Source organism: Aulostomus chinensis, chromosome 18 (assembly GCF_037954235.1).
Source record: "Aulostomus chinensis isolate RoL2024-O1b breed Wild chromosome 18, RoL_Achi_v1.0, whole genome shotgun sequence".
Lineage (NCBI taxonomy): Eukaryota > Metazoa > Chordata > Actinopteri > Syngnathiformes > Aulostomidae > Aulostomus > Aulostomus chinensis.
This window is the reverse complement of record NC_141337.1, coordinates 16,085,690-16,105,737: the sequence shown is the minus strand read 5'-3', so window position 1 is coordinate 16,105,737 and position 20,048 is coordinate 16,085,690. Positions and strand designations below refer to the sequence as shown.

General features: G+C 43.4%; 2 protein-coding genes and 1 long non-coding RNA gene across 4 annotated transcripts; 2 read left to right on the top strand and 1 right to left on the bottom strand.

Moving 5' to 3' along the window:
• The first annotated feature begins 484 nt into the window (after positions 1 to 484).
• il2rb (interleukin 2 receptor, beta) lies at positions 485 to 8,733 on the top strand. Of its 2 annotated transcripts, none has more exons than XM_086185300.1 (10): positions 485 to 738; positions 1,522 to 1,613; positions 2,077 to 2,212; positions 2,327 to 2,390; positions 3,146 to 3,239; positions 3,804 to 3,943; positions 4,219 to 4,399; positions 5,350 to 5,452; positions 5,598 to 5,676; positions 6,398 to 8,733. In XM_086185300.1, exons 2-10 carry the CDS (start codon positions 1,535 to 1,537, stop codon positions 7,148 to 7,150), a joined length of 1,629 nt encoding a protein of 542 aa, XP_086041426.1. In that variant the 5' UTR covers positions 485 to 738; positions 1,522 to 1,534; the 3' UTR covers positions 7,151 to 8,733. The 2 variants fall into 2 exon arrangements, with proteins under 2 accessions (XP_086041426.1, XP_086041425.1); XM_086185299.1 differs by having other exon boundaries at positions 3,804 to 3,949.
• Positions 6,917 to 14,221, bottom strand: LOC147245389 (uncharacterized). The gene is made up of 3 exons (XR_015110085.1): positions 14,146 to 14,221; positions 11,251 to 11,352; positions 6,917 to 7,076 (listed from the first exon to the last, which is right to left on the bottom strand). It is a non-coding gene; the product is annotated as an uncharacterized LOC147245389 (long non-coding RNA).
• On the top strand, positions 12,703 to 19,112 carry LOC147245388 (complement C1q tumor necrosis factor-related protein 6-like). The gene is made up of 3 exons (XM_086185301.1): positions 12,703 to 13,036; positions 16,865 to 17,059; positions 17,571 to 19,112. The coding sequence occupies exons 2-3, from the start codon at positions 16,873 to 16,875 to the stop codon at positions 18,116 to 18,118; spliced, it is 735 nt and encodes a 244-aa protein (XP_086041427.1). The 5' UTR covers positions 12,703 to 13,036; positions 16,865 to 16,872; the 3' UTR covers positions 18,119 to 19,112.
• Positions 19,113 to 20,048: the final 936 nt, after the last annotated feature.

Sequence of the window (20,048 nt, the reverse complement as noted above, 5' to 3'; positions counted from 1 at the left end):
CCCCGCGGGTCACACTGAGATCTCTGAAACTGAGATGATCGATGACCTGTGAGTGAAGAGCAACCTCCTCTTTCCCTTCACTTCAGTAAGCTAGATGTCTGCAGTGGTTGTGGTTGTAACAGCAGCGGTTTTGATGCAGTGCAACATTTGTCCTTTGTCTGTGTGTGCGTCTGTGTGTGTGTGTGTGTGTGCTTGCATCTTAAATCTTAAATAGCCCTATGGCTCTAAATTTGGTACCCTTTGAATCTTCTCTTTAAAGTGAGTTTCAGTGACTTCGACCACTTCTTAGGACAATATGAGAGTTTGCATTGCGAATGAAGCAGGATGTGGTGTGCTACTTTGTTGCAATTAGTATCTGAAAAGATGTGATCGGGTCCGTGTGTGTAGTGAGCAAAGAGGAGGTGTGTCGCTGTACAACGGAGCGGTCCACCCTCCCCTCCCTTCCCCTACCTGGCCCGTCACTCTCTTACTATTACTCAGTACATAATGACGCTTCCTGTATACCAAAGACAGAGGCTGTGGTTAAAAATGCAAAATGTCAGTGTTAAAGAAGACAGAGAGAGAGAGAGAGAGAGCGAGGATAAGTGAGAGAAAGAGATTGCTCAGTAGCAAATAGAGGACAGAAGGACGGACAGAGGAGAAGAAGAGGAGGAATTCTTCTACTTTTGTCAGCAGTGCAGACTGTCATGTTTTTCCTCTCTAAAAGCCCCTGCTGTCTTTACTGACCAAGAAGTACAGGTACAGTATCACCTTTTTTTGTGTTTCTTTCACCAATTTGAACGGATATTTTCTTGTATTCTCATGAAAGTACAAACCTTTCACTGCCTTTTCTATCGAGTCCCATTCACAAAAGCTCTCATGGTCTGTCATTATTAGTCAGAAAGCTTCTTGTCCCTGTCAGTTTCCTTTTGATAAAGTCCATTAATTCAGAAACAACTGAGGATGGAAAAGTCCCTGTTTGAGTTTGAACACGTGAATATAATTAAAAAGTATATCATGACGACGAATATATAATCAAGGCTTGTATGTGTATTTATTGTTACTACTCACTGTTACAGTTTATGGGCAGATGTATTCACACTTGTTCCTACTTGACACCGTTAACTAAGATGGACACTTAAAGTAAGAATCATTAGTGTGACACAGTTGAGATGTTCACCGCAGCAACACTGGTGTCGTCAGTCGGGTTGCCGCCTTCTCAAAATGAGCAGTCGTGTCGATCACCCACTTTTGTTTCCGTACCGTCAGAAATACGCTACGCTGATGATGCAGTGTTACTATCTAGATGTCAGAGATCAGGTACTTTCCATTTAAGGCCAAGCACTTTTAATAGAGCAGTATGGGAGGAGGTCAGTCAAACGTCATTAATTTGTTTTGTTCTTTTGTTATGAGAGACATTTATTGTAGTCATTCTCACTGTGCTGCTTTTACAATAAGTGGAGACTGATTGCGTTGTTAAGTTTCTTAAATCCACCCGTGAACGATTCATGTTCTAAATATGGCGATTCTCTCTGTTTACAGTCAAACGGTGGTCATGGCGATCCTCTGGTCCTCAGTGGTCTTGGCGGTCCTGTTGTCAGTGCGTGCGGCCCACTCCCACACAGCCTTGGAAGGTACCACCGATCCCACCTGTGTCTGTGTTACTGACCGTTTAGCAGCAGTAGCAAGTTACAGGAGCATCAGCGCCTGGACTGTTTTTTTAATAACGTGTTCAAGTGGACATTTCCGATCACATGAATAGCACTGAAACTTCCAGCCTCAGGAAAAGTCCCATTTGGTCTTGACGAAGCATCAGTTGACAAACGGAAATTTACACTAATGTTCCTCATCAATCGTTTGGGCTTCAATGCTTCAATTTTTCTGCCGTATCTTTCGTGTCCCCGCACATTGTAAAAAAAATTGTGGGATTAATATTGAATCTGCATATTACAAAACAAAAGTGTTAAAACCGAATTCCTCTAAAGCCATGCAGACACCTCCGGCTTATTTTAATGTCTTACATGAAGGACAGGTTCATCGACATCAACAGAGGAGACATCGTCTCAATCCCCCTCTCTGGTGTGTTTGTTTCTCAAGGACTCTCCTGTGTAAATGACTTCGTCAGGAGTGTCAGCTGCACGTTGAACGGCACTCACCTGGATGCTGGTGCGGATTGTTGGATCTTTGGTTGGAGGAAAATCAGGAAAATCAAGAAGGATAGTGTGAAAATTACGTAAGACATTACAGATCTAAAAATTTGTTTGTAAAAAAAAAAAAAAAAAATTCTGGAAAGATTGCGATGATTTTTGTCCTCTTCTTTTTCTCCCTTTTTGTTTTTTTTTCATAGTCAAAGCTGCAAGCTGAAAAAAGACGTGTCTCCCCCGGGCTGCAGTTTTGCCTTTGAAAACAATGTAGGTCACTTCCACCTTTGAATAGTACAACTGTCTTAATTTGTTGAGCGTTTTGAGCATTTGGAGAGGCCCTCCCACTCAAAATGTTATTTGGTGTGTAATGTAATGAATCAAGGCTGCACGGTGGTGCAGTGGTCAGCACTGTCGCCTCACAGCAAGAAGGTTCAGGGTTCGAGTCCCGGCTCCAGCACAGGATCTTTCTGTGTGGAGTCTCCATGTTCTCCCTGTTCCTGCGTGGGTTCTCTCTGGTACTCCAGCTTCCTCCACGGTCCAAAGACATCAAGACGGGACGAGGCTGATTGACACCCCCCCCCCCACCCCACGACCCTTAACAGGATATAATGGATGGATGTAATGAATCAAGTAATTTAGGCCTTAAATCCTATGGATGGACCTATGGTCTTCATAAATAAGTTCCAAGACCCTGTTGGTTACTGCAAAACATGATAGTGTGTTCATTATCCACTTAAACCTTCATTTCGCTGCAGAAGACCTTACGCTTCTTCATAAAACGGCATACTTTTCCCTGCTGTTCATTAAATACTTCAAGAAGAAAAAAATCAATAAACACCCAAAATGATTTGGAAGTAGCAGAGGGTCCTCAAGTGAGAAAACCCATGAGAGCCAAAATTAATTTTAAAAAAAGAGAGAGAGAGAGAGAGAGAGAGAGAGAAATCATTCACATTCATGTTGAGGATGCATCGAATGTGTTTCATATTTCACCCAGACCCTGTCTGTCCTCACTGTTTGTTCAGACATTTAGCCCTTATGAAATCCTACCTAACATCAGTGTGGAGTGTGACGGCACGTTGGTGTGTTACCTCAAAGACTACAAGCTACGCAGACACAGTGAGTAAAACATCCTTTTCTTTCTGGTTGTGGTTTCTCATTTGCTACCAGTCAATATGGCTGCAACTACCAATTATTGCCATTCTTGTTTCATCTAACAGCTTTCCTCTTCATCAAACAGTGGTTGGGTACATAAAAGCACAGAAATTGATATGAGAGATAATTGGTTTCACTAAGACCAAGACAACATCATTTCGTGTCCTGATTTGTTACAAACACCTGCTCATTACCTACAAATTTTCAGTGTGCTGTTAAAAAGACAGAATATTTGTCCTGTAAACGACTCGACAACATCAGCAGTCGGTAACTGAATTAGTTTGCAACTAATCCATTAATCAGTACAGTTCTACTTCTAACAAAAAAAATAAACTCTTAAGTTTACTTCTTAAATGCCACAGGGAAAAAATAGCTCCTGTTTATTTTGTTATTTTTTTGCTAATAAGTTTACAGCGTGAGGGAATGTGTTGTACAAATCTGTGTGTTTGTGTGTGTGTGTGTGTGTGTGTGTGTGTGTGTGTGTGTGTGTGTGTGTGTGTGTGTGTGTGTGTGTGTGTGTGTGTGCAGTTAAGATGAACCCTCCAGGAGTTCCTAACATCAGCAGAACTGATAATGAGACTTTGATATGGTGGAGTCACAGCAGCCCCCTCTCTCGCTACCTCATGGATACAGACTTCCAAGTTCAGATCACACAGAATCATCCAACGGTAGAAGTGTGTGCGTGTGTGTGTGTGTGTCTGTCTGTCTGTCTGTCTGCCTGCCTGTGCGCATCCACCTGTAGCCATCCAAGTGCGTGTGTCCACACTGATTTGTCTATGCATACTAATTAGGGCTGAACAACTCTACATTAGAGGAAAAAGGAAATAGTAAGAATGTGAACGCGAGGGAAAACAAACCAAAATGGTTGTAATGAGCCCGCACTTTCTTTGAAGATGCACATTATGTTGTCATTAGACTGTCACAAAACATTGTCCATTTTCAGAGGAGCGACCCTTTCTACACAAAAGAACCACGGTTACGAGTACCTGCTGGGAAACTAAAGGGGAAGTGCCTGGTGCAGGTGAGAGTCAAGCCCCGCGGGAAAGGAGACAGCCACTGGAGTGACTGGAGTCGTGCAACATCCTGGCCGGGAGAAGATGCAGGGACAGGTTCCCAGAATGAAGGTAACAACAAGAACGAGGCTTTGATTTTCTAGAAGCTTTGAATTGGGGCTCAATCTGCTCACAGGCCCTTCACATTAGGATATCCTCTTCAGGATCACAACCAATTTTTTTACACCAGTTTTATTTGACCTTAAATGAAAATCCCAGTATTTTCTCCAGCACCAGCACTGATTTCCTATTTTTTAATGTCCAGACTAAAATGATTTATTCCAATTTTAGCAAGACACTAACGTTGGTAACCAAGAAACTAATACGCTTCAGGTGAAGAGCACCTAAACTGCAACCAAGTCATGACCATTCAGCTCGATGATGTTCCTGTTTCATTCCTTTTGTGCAACTGAATTTGAAAACGGGTGTTTTAATAGAAAATTAAACAAATTGTAGTCTTGACACCAAATCTCAAGTCTGCAAGTTCCAAAGCTGAGTTAAAAAGACCAAGGTTGATTAGACCGAGGCCTTCAAAAAGTGCCTTTGAGACTCAAGACCCAGACCACTCTTGAGTACTATAATACTAGCATACGCGTCATGTCTGAACACTAAAAAGCTTTTGCGTGTGTGTGTGTGTGTGTGTGTGTGTGTGTGTGTGTATGTGTAACAGGCTTTAATTGTTATTAGTGTATGACAACATTGTTTAAAAGATCTAAATGCAAAATCTCATGTACTCCCCCCCCCCCGTTTCTGCTGTCTCTTCCAGTTTATTTGAATACACGAAAGAACGCCTGCCGTATAGCAGTGTTGATCAGATGGTTACAATCCACTGGTGACTCAAATAATTTTAGTCCCTAAAAATCATTTTGAACTAGAAACATTAGGAAAAAAACAGGAAGAATAAAAAAAAAAGTGAATTATCCTTAAAGAAGCAGGCAGACTTGAAAAGATCACGTAAAAAGACAGAGAACAGTAGTTTCACTTATCAATGAGTGTTTCACATGATCAGCTTTCTGTTCCAGATCGGCTTGTGGGTCAAAGCTGGATGCTGCAGGCAGTGATGCTCAGCTCGGCTCTCATCAGCATCGTAATGCTGGTCCTTTACAAAAGTTGTGTTTGGAAAGGGTGAGTATACTGTAGGCTTTGTGTGTGTGTGTGTGTGTGTGTGTGTGTGTGTGTGTGTGTGTGTGTGTGTGTGTGTGTGTGTGTGTGTGTGTGTGTGTGTGTGTGTGTGTGTGTCTAACCTGATAGCTCCCTTGTGATGTTTCAGGCTCTTCAAGGGGAAACCAGTACCGAATCCATCCAAATACTTCAAAACTCTTCACTCAGTCCACAGAGGAAATCTGAAGGTAATAATGAGATTCCTTACACGTGCTTCATACTGCACCTGCTACCTGAAATAATATATTATGATGTATTTGATCCAGTTCAGGCCTGATTATGTTTAGGCATTTAGGGGTCAGGGGATGCAATATAAAGGGGTTGCTTGACCTATCTCTGGTCTCCCGCCAGTGTTTGTTGGTGTGACATTGTAAAACCAGGGAATTTGTATGTAAACCACAAAAAGCAATTTAAATCTACTTTCTGTTAGCCTTGCTTCTCTAGTGAGGCTGTATTTTAACATATTGCATGTCGCCACCACAGTTTTAATGTGTATGTATGTAATGTGTAATGTATATGTTTTTGCTTGAAGGAATAATGTAAAACTTTCCCAGCTGGAGTACCCCATGGTTCAATGCTGGGACCACTGTTATTCCCATTTATCACAGACAAATTGTTGTGAAACACATGATCAAATATTTTCAAAATGCACTTGTGACACTTTTCTTCATTTGAATCAGTTGTCTGAAAGAAGGTTACCATTTTATTTCTATAATTGTTTGATATGGGTAAACATTCCACAACAGACTCCCAAAGGGGGTGAGGCTATTGGGGGCCCTCAGTTCTTTATCAATTCTAGGTCTAGAGAATTATATTTCTAAAAGCATGAAAAAAGCACCAGCTCCTCCAGACGAACAGCCTTGTCATTCTTCAAATTTGTTTCTAGTAAATCCTGCTCTCTTTCCCCAGAAATGGTTGAATCCTCTGTCAGCCTCTGCGTCGTTCTTTACCACCCAGCCATGTGACTACATCTCCCCGGTGGAAGTGTGTGAAAGCTGGGATGTGGTCCCCGCCATCTCTCCTTCCCCCAGCTCCAACAATGTCCTGATTTTCTGTAGGAGCCACCCCACAGCCAGCTCTGATACAAGCGGAGTTGTTGACAACTCCTCCTCCTCCTCTTCATCCAGTTTCTCTAACATGGGTTACTTTGTGTCAGGCTTGTCCAGCAGCTCAGTTCAGACAGATTCCAGTCTTGCTTACTTCACCTATCAGGGGGATTTCAACAATCTCCACAACAACCAAAGTTTTCAGCTCCCCCTCCCAACCCGCCCTTGCATCACTCCCACCGATGAGAGCTTAAAGAGAGAGCCACAGATCCCAGTGCTCCTCACTGGAAACAAAGATGAGGAGTTCAAGGAAGACAAACCGGATTCGATCGTAGAAGAAGAGTCAGATAATCACAGCACTTCTTTTCTCAGGCTCCCTCTCCATCTTCCTGTCCAGATGTACCCCCCCTCCACTCCTCCCATTCTAGCTCAGATGTCTTCTGAGGGTCAACAGGTGGATCAACCAGTAGCTGTTGCTGGTGGCGGCGGTGACAATTCAGGCTGGCCTGTCACTTGTGCCATGTACAGGTCTTCCTCCATGCCTGTGGAATCCATTAAAAAGGGCTATTTCATTCTCAAAGACCTGCAAACAACCTTCAGCAGTGAGTCCATCTGAGAGCTAACAGTGTTACCAGTGCCTCTCTGCTGTTTGGTGCTGGACAGATAGCACGCAGCTGGAACTAATATTGCTGATCATGGTGAGCCAAACCACCAAAACAGTTCAAATGAAGGCCAGAAAACTGACTGCTGAGGCTCCACAGAGCTTAGAGCAGTTGGATGATAATTGTCTGTGAGCAGTTTCCATCAGCATTGCCCTCTCAAATCACGTGTAGTCACTTATGAATTAAAAATCAGGGAAACGATCAGCGTTCCCCCCACAAATACATGGAACGATCTCATGCAAGAATTTTGAAGAAGCCACCAACTAAATTGTTTCTTCATCCTCTTAACCCATTCAGACCTAAAACTCCTAGAAACCTGCAGCGTTTTGGTAAAACATCACCTGTGTAGCAGACAGAAACGTGGAATTTCTTTTATGAATCTACAAAAATGACATGGGCTTTAGAAGGACAGGAAAGTTCATTATTGTATGACCTCGGCACAACTGAGCTATCTAGCTAGATAATTGAGTTAGCTAGATGAATCAGTCAGTCATCACAAGAAAACAAGCTTCACGTGTGGTTTTGAGATGAGGGCTTTGAAAAAGAACCTTCATAAGAATTCGCTTCCTTCGATTGAGCAGCGTTGGCCAAGAATTTGTCTCGATGGTTCTGAATAAATCATGGAACAGTGCCCGGTAAAAGCAGAACCTTGAATACAGCACAAAGGGCTGTTTTAAAGAGAATAAGAATACTTCTGAAATTATTATTTAGATGGTGATGTTTATAGACTGAAAGTGCATCATTGTGTACAATAACTAATTACTCTTCATACACAGAACTTTTCGGTGACGTTTAGCTTTATTCAGTTTTGTTTTAAGGAATACAAAGGAGCTTTGCCGAAGAATAAATACCATTTTGGCTTCGCTTTTATCACTTCATCCCAGATATGTTGCGGTAGTTCTTTCATTTCAGACTAATAATAATTTTTAGCAAAACATTTGCTCGTCGTTCCTGAAATATTCCTGCAGATTTGTAACTTTAAAAAAAGCAGTGAACGGTGACGTGTGTCGTGATAAATAACCTTTGATTTAGAGCTTTATGCAAAGTGAGGATTTGTCAAGACGTCCGTCTTCATAAAGCTTTATGGTCATTCGCATAATTTAGTTTAGTGTTTCTGTACATTTCAAATGTCTTTCGAAAGGATTTCATGTATTTAAAGCTTTCATCATCATGAATTAATGATCAAGTTTAATTGCAAGCTACCAAGAATTTAGTTTTTGCATAAAAAGGATTGATGGTATTTATTGTTTCTTTTTTGTTTTTGTTTTTTTGTGTGTATGTTTGCGTTCTTGATTTGTGTCAATCACTGAGGTTAGTGATCTGTGTCATTACTCACGTCAAAAACCCAGTTTCCCTTGTTTTTCCTGACATCTGTACAGAAATCAAGTGAAATAAAGAAATGGGTCACCCTTTGACTTCCTGTGTGCGGTGGAGTGAGGCTGAGTGGTTGGTATGCTAGTAAATGTGAGGGAGAACATCCTTAACGTGTGTGTTGGGACTGCCTGAATGTCTGTGTTTTGTAGTTTAAATGGTTGACGTGTCCTGTCATGTGGTCTTGGTGTTGAGTGTGAGAGTGAATTTGTGTGTGTGTGTGTGTGTGTGTGAGTGTATCATTGTGCGGTTTGACATTTAAAGCACAACTAGCAACATCCGTTCACCTCACACAAGATAAAATATTTGTCCATATCAGTCACAAACCACAAAGTGCTTCTATCACCGGTGCTTCTACAATCCTCCCATTCACGATCAGATACTTCCTCCCACTTCACTGCTTTACGCTCAAAAAATAAGTGATTGTTATGTTAATTTGTTATCATTCAAACCCTATGTTTGTTTGCGACCGAATGCGTTCCAAAATGTAAAAAAAAAAAAAAAAAAAGGGTCAGTTGCAAACCGTGCTGAAATAAAAGGTGTGAATTGGCTGTAATTGACAGAAAAGATATGTTACAAACATTAGAAACTGATTTGGAGTCAATCTAACAGGGTTGAAGGTATAAAATGTAACAATCCCACATTAAGGTGTCTAAAAACAGGAAGACATTCTCTAAAATGTTGGTGACAAACCCAAAGACGTGTGATTCATTTTACCACATCACTTTTTTGTTTTTAATCTATTCGGCTCAAAAAAAGAAATTTAAAAAGATCAAACAATATGAGAAACACCAGCAAGGAGACCAAAGGAACCCCAGGCTAAGTGTTTTGGTAAATAAAACCCTTGCGTGATTACAGTAAAATGTAAGACAGCCCAAAGACAAATTAAACAGCCAACCGTCTCAGCATCACCACCTCAGGTTAGCCAGTGATTGAAGCCTCTGAAGACAGAACGCTTTGTGGAAGAACCTGAATTATGAGCTGTTCCTTATCCTGTCCTCTTTCTGCTGGAAGACCATCAGGGCAAACCTCACCTAGCGGTACGTTCGCAAGTTAGCTAATGAGGTTTTGTGTATTTCATCAGAATGAAACGTGATGACACGAATGAATGTATCAAAGCAGGTGAAACTTTTATCTCATTCATTAAAATGATTTCTGCCTGAATCGTAGGTTGTTTGTGGTGTTTTTGTTGGGATGGTAATGTCAAAGCTCTCCTGTCAGAAATGTTTTGTGGCGGAAGTCTCCAGAAAATCAGAAGAGAAGAAGATAAGAAGCTTTCTTGTCATTATACACAGTTTTCCAATGAAATTCTGTTTGGCGGCATCTCATACACGTAACAGCTATGACACAATCACAATGTCCGTCCATCCATCCATTTTCTACTGCTTATCCTGTTAAGGGTCATGTGGGTGGAGCCTATCCCAGCAGCTTCAGGTGAGAGGCGGGGTTCACCCTGGATGGGCCGCCAGTCCATCACAGGACCAAGACATAGAGACAGACAACCATTCACACTCACAGTCACACCTACGGTCAATTTAGAGTATCAATCAGCCTCGTCCCCTCTTGATGTCTTTGGACTGTGGAGGAAGCTGGAGTACCAGAGAGAACCCACACAGGAACAGGGAGAACATGCAGACTCCACACAGAAAGATCCTGTGCTGGAGCCGGGACTCGAACCCAGAACCTCCTGCGTAGATATATTTTCTAAAATATCCCTGTTGTTTTAACACACACATCCACTTTTGAGTCGGTTAAACTTCGGAACCTTCTTGCTGTGTGGCGACAGTTCTAACCACTGCATCCCCGTGGCGCTTCGCAGTATACAGTATTTTTGTCCATATGTTCACATTGTAATAAATAATTGAGGAATTTAGGCGATGGAGTCAAGATAAATTCAACAGCCAGCTATCATGGCGGCCAAATGTATTGTTCTCTCCTGTAGGATAGCTCCTATATGTTAATATATATAAGATTTTTACAGCCTTTTGAATGTTAATTTACTTTCTGTTTTTTATTTGTTTTTTGTTTTTTGTTGTTGTTCATTTACTCTCAAGTTTTTCTTGCCGTTTGTTCGGATTATAAAACTCCTAGTCTAGGTTCAGGAAAACCATCTGGGTCAGAATGAAACTTTTCCCAGGGTTAAACATGAATAACACAGACTTTCTGCCAGAAAGCTTTCAAGTACAACCTCCCTGAGCATTGTTAAACAGAATAAAAGCATTCCATGATGCTGAACTACACCTGGTGTTTGGTTTTAGAGACGCCTGGTGGCGTTCTCTGTGTATAGCAGCCCCAGTCCTCTGGCGTGAACACGATCAAAGATCACCTATTAATGTCTGCCGAGTCCCCCAACTGTAAAGTGCTTATAATATGGACATTTATCACTTATTACCCAGAAAAGTTTGAAGTATTTTTAATATGTTATGTTACCGGTTAAATGACATGTTTTCTCTTTGTTTCTTTTTTTTTTTTCATCTTTCCAACAAAAACAATCGAAGTCATTCTCCACTCATTCCCTGTCTCTCCCTATCTGGTCTAATCCTGACACGCTGAGTGTGCAGCAGAAACAAGAAGAGCCAAGAATGTGACCCAAATGGACAGAACACATGGAGGGAGGGAGCGAGAGAGCGAGAGCGAGAGAGAGAGAGTAGAATACAGTGGGGAAGGGGTGGGAAAAAAATACCTTGTAAAATGTGTTGAAATCCCAAAGGGGGCTGTCTTGGATGAGACCCAGGTTGCAGTAGAGGATGTGAGGTCATGTGGGCTGTGTTATGTCAGCTGGATGCTGGCGTACGTGTACGGTTGTACAATCATAGGCACCGAGGAAAACCAAGGAGAAATCTGTCAGCTTCTTCTTTGGTCTCAACTGATCGCGGCTTTTTACACCAGATAACAAATCACCTGAACAACAAATGCGAGTGTAGCAGTTGGGGTTTTGTTGTTGTTGTTGTTGTTGTTGTTGTTGTTGTTGTTGTTGTTGTTGTTGTTGTTAAATGCAATTACCCATATTCTTTACTTCAAGGTAGAGAGATAGACAGAAATACAAGTGCATGCTGATAGGGTTTTTTTTGGGGGGGGGGGTTACACAGGGGCTTGTGAAAATAAACTTCAAACAGAAAGATTAAATACTTCAAGTTTGGAGTAAAGACGGCTGACTAGAAGCAGAGAGAGAGAGAGAGAGAGACGCCTGGAGACTGATGTTGACTGGAAGAAAAGCAGGAACTGCATTTCATGAGTCTCTTATTAAATTAGCTGGAAAAGCAGAGGAATGTTATCCTGCTGTAACTGCACCCAAACACCCAACTGGACCCAAAGGCACTAATGTGCTACAGCTGTCACATACGTGCACACTTCCTGCTTCGGCCTCTCCTGCTCTGGGTGACTGAACAGGAGTGCTATTGCGTGTCATAGCGGTGAGTCCGTTACCCTCCGTAGTTCGTTTCCATCTTTACGAGGCAGAAGAATCAAATGATTCATAGGTGTGCAGCGGGAAATAGCATCCAGGACTTTTGACATTTTTCCACCCAGTGTACTTCACACTGTCATCAAAATTCTTCCTTTAATTGTCTTCTGGACAAGAAAAATAGGTCGTCATCACCAATCCACAACGCGAGCCACTATATTTTCATGAGCTCAATAAATTTGCTTCAACAAACTAATAATAAATTCTGCTGATCTTTTGGAGATACTGAAAATATGCCTGGGATACAATGAAAATTATAGAAATTCATCAAATTACTGGAAAAATGCTGCTAACGCTCTGTCCTGCCAGTGGCTTTAAACAGATGTCCAGATCCAGGATCTGATCCAGACTCCCTCCAAGTTCATCATTCCTTCGTTTTCATATCTAAATTCTATCCAGTGTTTTTGTTTTGTTTTTGTTCTAGATAACATCCAAATAAACCAATGGACACAAACCAGTGATCACATGACCTTAGTAGAGGTTAATGTAACACATCACCTCAACACCCCCCCCCCCCTTTCCTCTAGCAGCCGACTGGGGGGAGAGAGGAATTCAGCACAGCGGAAATGTAGAATTCAGAGGGGGATGACCTGGAGTTTCCTTCATTTTGTAAATACAGGGTGGATTTGTCTTCCATGTGTGTGTGTGTGTGTGTGTGTGTGTGTGTGTTATTCTCCACTGATCATAATAATAACATGTCCCCAAATACACACAAATCAAGTTGTTAAGTCAGGTTTGGTCATCGGGGAGATGCTGCAAGACTTTCTGTTGCTTGCAACAATACAGTAAGATGATCAGGGCAGGGTCGGTAACTCTCCTCCTCACTGTCAAACAAACTGGCAGAGGCTGGTTAACTAGCCTGCATAAAACTAGGAGGGATTGGAGAGAAGAGGAAGAGATCTCCTACACACAAAGAGAGAGAGAGAGAGAGGGAGAGAGAGAGAGAGCGAGAGAGAGAGAGGTTTCTCTTCTCCTGGACTGAAGCAGCTGCAGAGTCGTGAATGAGGTGAGATTCATTCAGATTTCAATCTCATTATCATGTGGTGATGATCAATGCTTTTTTTTTCTTCTTCTCCATTTTCCTGGCTGCAGCTCAGTTACTCTGCTGGGCCCCCTAAAGATTTCCTGTAACCTACAGTAATGCAGGAGCGTCTGCAGAATGAGTGTTGTTTTATCTACAGTTATAGTTACATAATGTTCACTGCATATGAGAACACACCCAGGGAGCGTTTTGTAAGTATTCAATAATCCAGTGCTTATAGTTTAGCGCAGGTTTTCCCTCAAAAGCCCGGTTATGTAATATCCTTGGTCAGCGAGTGAGTGATTCATGTCAAACACAGTGACCGGACGCGCGCGCGCGCGCGTGTGTGTGTGATTGTGCTAAACAAGCAGTTAAAGATGTGTACTGACTGTATGGGTGGCCGCAGGAGAGCCGCGAACGCAAACACGCGTGCAGGCTGCAGCCGCAGAAACGCTTGTGAGGCGGAGCTGGGCAGATCTAAGATAATGAAGGGTTTGATGACTCAACGGATGGTTCCAACACAGTTCCTGCAAGATGAGTCAACACTTCCAATCACAAAATGACCATCATCTCTCTGTCCTGCCGGGTGGCACGAGTGGATCGAGTACGCCGGTGTTTCACCTTGGAGCGCAAATACTCAACAGATAACAATGATTGATTCGTTGAACGAAAACTCGTTGGTGACGACAAAACTTCAGCGGCAGGCGGAGAGGGTCCGTAGAGAGGGTCCGTAGAGAGGGTCCGTAGTAGGGCTGCAGCTGTCCCGTATAAACACAACAGCACACACTGTTCCACTCGGAGCAGCCGATCACCCAGGCTCTGGCAGACGTTTCCTTTGGATCTCCTTCAGATAAATGATACTCTGGATTCAACAAACCACGCCGAGGAGTCCGCTAATCGCGAGTACATCACGATTGAGAATGCTCGCAGCCTCATAACCTCCGTTTACTCACGCTGTCTGACCGTAGTTTCGAAAGTGCAGTCACTGAATGTTTCAGCCCAATTTGGCCACTCAGCTCGTCAACTGGTGAAATCTTTGGAATTTGGTTTAAAAAACAACAACAACAACAACAAAAAACCTAGAGAAATGTTACCTCTGTCGAGCAGTGAGTCTGACCTAGACGTTCTTAAAGGAAGGAGATGGAAAAGTGGATGATAAAACCATGAAAGAAATCTTTTCAATCGAGTGGTTTACACCCCGCGTATCCCAGCGCGATAGGAGACCTCTCCACGGTCGCCCTGCACTTCCTGGGGGGGGGGGTCTGGAGCTTCTCTGACTCCCCGTGTAAAATAAGGGAAAATTCAAACTGGTGTCAGAAACCCCACGATCCAGCTTCAAGTGTGAAAGACTTCACGAAGGCAACACAGTGATTTACACCTAAGATGGCAGTTCCTTCTGTAAAAAACTGAAATTTAAAAACCCAGTCGTTTCCGCTATGATAGATTTAAAATAATTGTGTTTTTTCAGATACGGTTCTTAATTTTCCTTCATCACAGCTATGGAGATATGCTGAGTGAGAAGTAGCTCCAGCTGTTCACACTTAGTCATTTTGATGCTAGGGATTCAATTTTTGATCAATCAAAAGTCTCGCTGGGTCATTTGTGGGGGACAGTTTGAACACTTTGGTTGTCAGATGCACAAACCACCATCAGGGCTACTGATCTAGAAACCCAGCTGATGAAGTTTGGCATCAGGCTGAACCAGGGTGCCAGGTTTTATTGTCTTCATGCGTGGGAAGGCCGGTCACCTTGGAGGAACCCTGGCTGCAGAGCTCGCTGGCCCCTGACAAAACACTGCAAGAATGTATCATTCTGGTTTTCTTCAATTCTCTGTTTTTCCCTCCTCTCAAAGAGTGACTTTTCCCCCTCTCCCTCAGGGTCAAAGATCCTGTTTTTCCTTTCCACTGCTGTGGCAGTCACATCCAGGGCACACATTGATCTTATTTTTTGAGCAGCTGCTGAACAACTAATATTTTAACGAAGACATATGTTTCTGAAATTGACTGAATAATCTTCACAGCCGGAGTAGCAGGCAGCAAATCCAAGAGGAAATTCCACTTTTATCCTCTTGAATTCTTTTCCCCCCACTGTTTGTGGATTAAAGTGGACCTTGCTTCTCCTTGTTTCCTCTCAGAAGTTTCGATGTCAGCTGTTCATTCTAAACATGGCCACAGCTGCCTGCGCGTTCTCTCCCTCTGCTCATTTTATCAAGCATCCATGGGAAGGGGACTTGTAATGATTGGGAGAAGTTGGTTATCACCTACGCAGATCAATCCATCCATCCATCTTCTTCCACTTATCCTTTTAAGGGTCACGGTGGGTGGAGCCTATCCCAGCAGTCTTCAGGCGAGAGGCGGGGTTCACCCTGGACAGGTCACCAGTCCATCACAGGGCCAACACATAGAGACAGACAACCATTCACACTCACAGTCACACCTACAGTCAATTTAGAGTATCAATCAGCCTCGTCCCCTCTTGATGTCTTTGGACTGTGGAGGAAGCTGGAGTACCAGAGAGAACCCAAGCAGGTACAAGTCAAGTCAAGTCACTTTTATCTGTGTAGCTCCAAATCACAACAGAAGTTCTCTCATGACTCCGTACAGGTAGAGCAGGTCCAGCACTTCACTCCTTCAGTGAATTTACACCCAACAATCCTCCATCAGCAGCACATCCTGCAACAGCAGGGATGAAAACCTTCCTTTTAACAGGCAGGAACGTGGAGCAGATCCAGGATCAGTGGGGACGGTGCTTTGACCGGTTGGGGGGAAAGAGAGCAGGAGAGCAGGGCAGAGACAAAGACAGATAATGGAGAAAAAAGAGAGGGACAGAGAGGCAGATAGGGATTAAAAAGAGAGAGAAAGGGAAGAGACTGATGGACAGACGGGGACGTGAGCAGGTGGAGCTACGGGTGGCAGCTTGAGCCTCTTCAGGTCTGCAGCCTCCTCCAGCAGCACCCGGGATCTGGGATGAGGGGAGCCTGAAGGCTCCGGAGAAGAAGATGAGTTATTAATTCGTATGAGTATGATTTATGTATGACAAATATAGGAGGACAGAGAGGAGTAGAGAGAAGCCCAGTGCACCATGGGAGATCCCCCAGCAGTCTTAGCCTATAGCAGCAGATCTAAGGTCCAGCCTAAGCAGCCCAACTATAAGCCTGATCAAAAAGGAAGGTCTTAAGTCTGCTCTCAAAGGTCAAGAGGGTGTCTGCATCCTGGACCGAAACTGGGAGAGGTATAGCTGATGTCCAGATAGCTGTAGTACAAGGAGAACATGCAGACTCCACACAGAAAGATCCCAGGCTGGAGCCGGGACTCAAACCTGGAGTGCTGACAGACAAACTCAAAGTGAACTGTAAACACAACAGTTGTATGTATCATTTCGGATACACAGCTCTTCCTAAAACGTCCTCTCAGCTGGTTGGAGACGTGTAACTGAAGCTGTTCACACTCAGCGATGCGACCAACTGAAGAACGTCCTTCCATCAGACAGCAGACCCACTCAACCTCACCTGGAGCACTTTTTTCCCACTCAGTTCCAGCTCTTGCCGTTGATGTGTGGGCCAAATGTTTCTGCGTCAGATGTGCCAACAGTTTGGCCTGAGCCTCATGGTCACCAGGGGACAAGCTGCTGACAGAGATACTCTTCTGTGAGGTTCTCTGAGTGTCGGCCGCTGGTACAGTCGTGGCTCCTTCACGCTACGGTCACTCTTCTACAAGAAAAAGCCAAAACACACATCTTATAGTATTGTGCAGCCTCGAGCATGTTACACGGTGGGCGAAAACAAACTCATAGTGTCCTTTGCTTGCACTGTAGGCACAGTGATGTTGGGTCTCCTCCTTCTTCTGTCCTTCACCTCCCTGGTGGCGCTGGTGCCTCCTCCATATATCCCTCATGTCCCCTGCAGGCGCTGCTGTGATCATCTGGAGCCAGCAGAGGGCAGCGCTGACTCAGGAGTGTTTAGCCATGCACCAGAGGTCCGCACCTATATCAACATGACCATCCTCAAAGGTACAACATGTACAACAACATGGGTTATATAAGGTTTCAGACAAGTAGGCAGCATTTCAATGTGTTCTTTCATTTCTCAGCACCATCACTGGCCACCGAACGTTTTCCAATTTTGGTTTTAGGTGTGGTAACAGCCTCACGACAAGATTTGTAACTGTGAAACTATGTGAGAAACTCAGCTTAAGGGTTCAGTTTATGAGGTCCCACAGGAAGTCTTTGTGTGGAACCTTGGGCCATCTGTAAGTACGGGGAAAAAAGAAAAAAGAAGAAAACGAAAAAGGATTCAGCTCGTTTTATCCACATTTGTAGGCAACCCAGTTGCACCAGGTACGAAGTCTTGTGAATTTAGGAAGTTTCAGGCAAGAGTGAAAGAATGTGACATGTCTTTTTTTGTCTTAAGGTCAAGTATACCACTTTTAAACTTTGTTCTTTCATTCTGTCCCATGTACGCTTGTAAATACTAATTGCCACTGATTTTCTAATCTACTGTGAATAATTTCACTCTGCCCAGGTGAAAAAGGGGACCGTGGCGACAGAGGAACACCAGGGAAGGTTGGACAGGAAGGCCCTTCAGGATCCATTGGACCCATGGGGTCTAAAGGTGCAAAGGGCCAAGCAGGTCTCCCAGGAGACCCCTGCAAAGTCCAGTACTCTGCCTTTTCTGTTGGTCGTCGCAAATCCCTCCACAGCCTGGAGTCCTTCCAGGCGCTGATATTCGACACAGTCTTCGTAAACCTTGACAGCCACTTTGACATGTTCAGCGGTAAATTCCTCTGCCCCATCCCAGGGATCTACTTCTTCAACGTGAACATTCACACGTGGAACTTCAAGGAGACGTACCTACACATCATGCAGAACGATGTTGGACAGGCAATCGTGTACGCCCAACCCAGCGACCGCTCTATCATGCAGAGTCAGAGTGTGATGCTGGAGCTGGAGCTGAATGATGAGGTCTGGATCCGCCTGTACAAGAGGGAGAGGGAGAATGCAATTTACAGTGATGACATCGATGTCTACATCACCTTCAATGGATACCTCATCAAAGCAAGCACAGAGTGAACATGAAGAGGAGAGGGAACGTAAACTAAATTTACTGACGTGCTCGCAGAATGTAATTTGCACTGTTATTCCGATTCAACAGGACATTCAGAACCAAAACCGTAGCAGGAGGATCAGAAAAAGTGTTTCGTCACTTGTCAGATTACGGTAGATTAACTGTTTTAATAATCTATACGATCCAAAACCTAAAAGAGTACATTTAATTACTGTAAATGACAATGCCAACTTCTTGGGAAATACAGGTTTTCACTTCCTTATAATTAGAACTCATCTTAGCATAAAACCCAATAAGAATACATTTCTAAAACTGTAAATCTCATGTTGTTATACTTTACAGTTACACTTAATATAAAGAAATTATCGCACATTAACTGGTAATCTAATAGCTGCTGTATATTGTTTCATCTGGACAGCGCAAGGCTAGCTCTCTCTGGTTGTTATGCTAAGCTAACTAAGTTTTTACTCCATCTAGAAATACGCCATGAAGACGAGAGTGTGAAATACACACACCCATTGAACTCTTGGCAAGAAAATAAATGCTTTAATTCCAAAGGGTCAAATTATTATTTTCAGTTAAAGAGCTGCTAAACTAGTTTAACATTAACAGCTAAGATGATACAAGGCAAAAAAGTCAAATGTTACGATAAATTTTATCCAATGAAATCAATCATTATTGCAAGATGGCTAATTAGTACTTTCCTGCTATGAAATCCTGATGTAGGTACACACTTGTGACTGATTTAGTATCATCCATGATGCTAAAACATGGTGCTAACAACTAAACTTGTGTGGTGTATGAACTTCTTAAATATTTGTTTGCAGTTTCTTCAGGGAATGTGTTTTTCACCTGAAGATTTAGCGTCCTGGATTGACCGTTAGCAGTGTACTTGAATGTTTTGTGCAGAACACGTTTGCTAGATGGTGCTAATTGTTACCGCTCTCCCTTATATAATATATATATTTTATCATATAATCTTGTGAAATAAAGCACTGAAGAGACTGATGTGTAATTTAACAAAATTTATTAAGCAGATAACTGAAAATACACTTGTGTCCACCATAAAAAGACTTTGGCTGCGTCCGAATCGCCAAGTAGGTCCGGTCCTAGGTCTCAGAGGAGGTCGTAGGCTCTCCGAAACCACAACTGGCGCGAGTAGCGACCTACTTCGCAGCCTGAATTCCAGCCTAAACACGCCCACATTGTAGGTCAGTTCAGGTGCATCCTACGGAGCAACCTATGGCCCACAATGCACCGCGGACTTCTTCTTCGTCCCCTAAAAACTTGCGGACCCGCAAGCCAAGTTTGCGCCACCAACAGTCTCCCATTCTTATGCAACACCAACATTTATAGTCACTGTTGATGACTAAAGGTGTGGTCACACCAAACGCGACGCGGTGTGAACACACCTGTACAGGTGCGTTAATGTGCTTAATAATAGAGAATGAATGAGGAGTGCGCTCAGAATGGAGCGCAGTACGACAGTCAGGCCAGCAGGTGGGGCTTCCGTTGGTGCTGTCTACCTATTTGCGCTATCTGTGCTCTGCCAGCAGGGGTCGGGCTTCACCACCAATCTTCTAGGGTGTCCGAATGGTTCCGCCGTATTTAGGTTGTAGCGGTAGGACGCAGGTTGCAACTTGGCAATTCGGATGCAGACTTTAAAAACAAAGCCGTGTTGAAAAGCGAGCCGAGTCCATCGCTGGTACATTTAACTCATGACCACAAATTAGTCAAAGTGTAAGAACTATGATTAGTGGCCAGGAGATATCGACTATCAAGCACAGAACTCCCTGGATCTTGACATCTACTTCTTGACCAGAGGGAGAGAGTAAAAGTACTTTTCAAAATGTGGTATTAGGATTCAGGCCTTCTCTCAGCGGAGCCACTGATGCCTGAGGGGAAACGCGGTTGTTACAGAGGACATGAACCGAG

Bases quoted from the DNA above. Each gene is read 5' to 3' on its own strand.
- il2rb (XM_086185299.1), top strand. From the start codon at position 1,535: ATGGCGATCCTCTGGTCCTCAGTGGTCTTGGCGGTCCTGTTGTCAGTG. The intron at 5,453-5,597 runs GTGAGTATACTG...GTGATGTTTCAG, and splicing joins AAAAGTTGTGTTTGGAAAGG to GCTCTTCAAGGGGAAACCAG. The intron at 5,677-6,397 runs GTAATAATGAGA...CTCTTTCCCCAG, and splicing joins TCCACAGAGGAAATCTGAAG to AAATGGTTGAATCCTCTGTC.
- LOC147245388 (XM_086185301.1), top strand. From the start codon at position 16,873: ATGTTGGGTCTCCTCCTTCTTCTGTCCTTCACCTCCCTGGTGGCGCTG. The intron at 17,060-17,570 runs GTACAACATGTA...CACTCTGCCCAG, and splicing joins CAACATGACCATCCTCAAAG to GTGAAAAAGGGGACCGTGGC.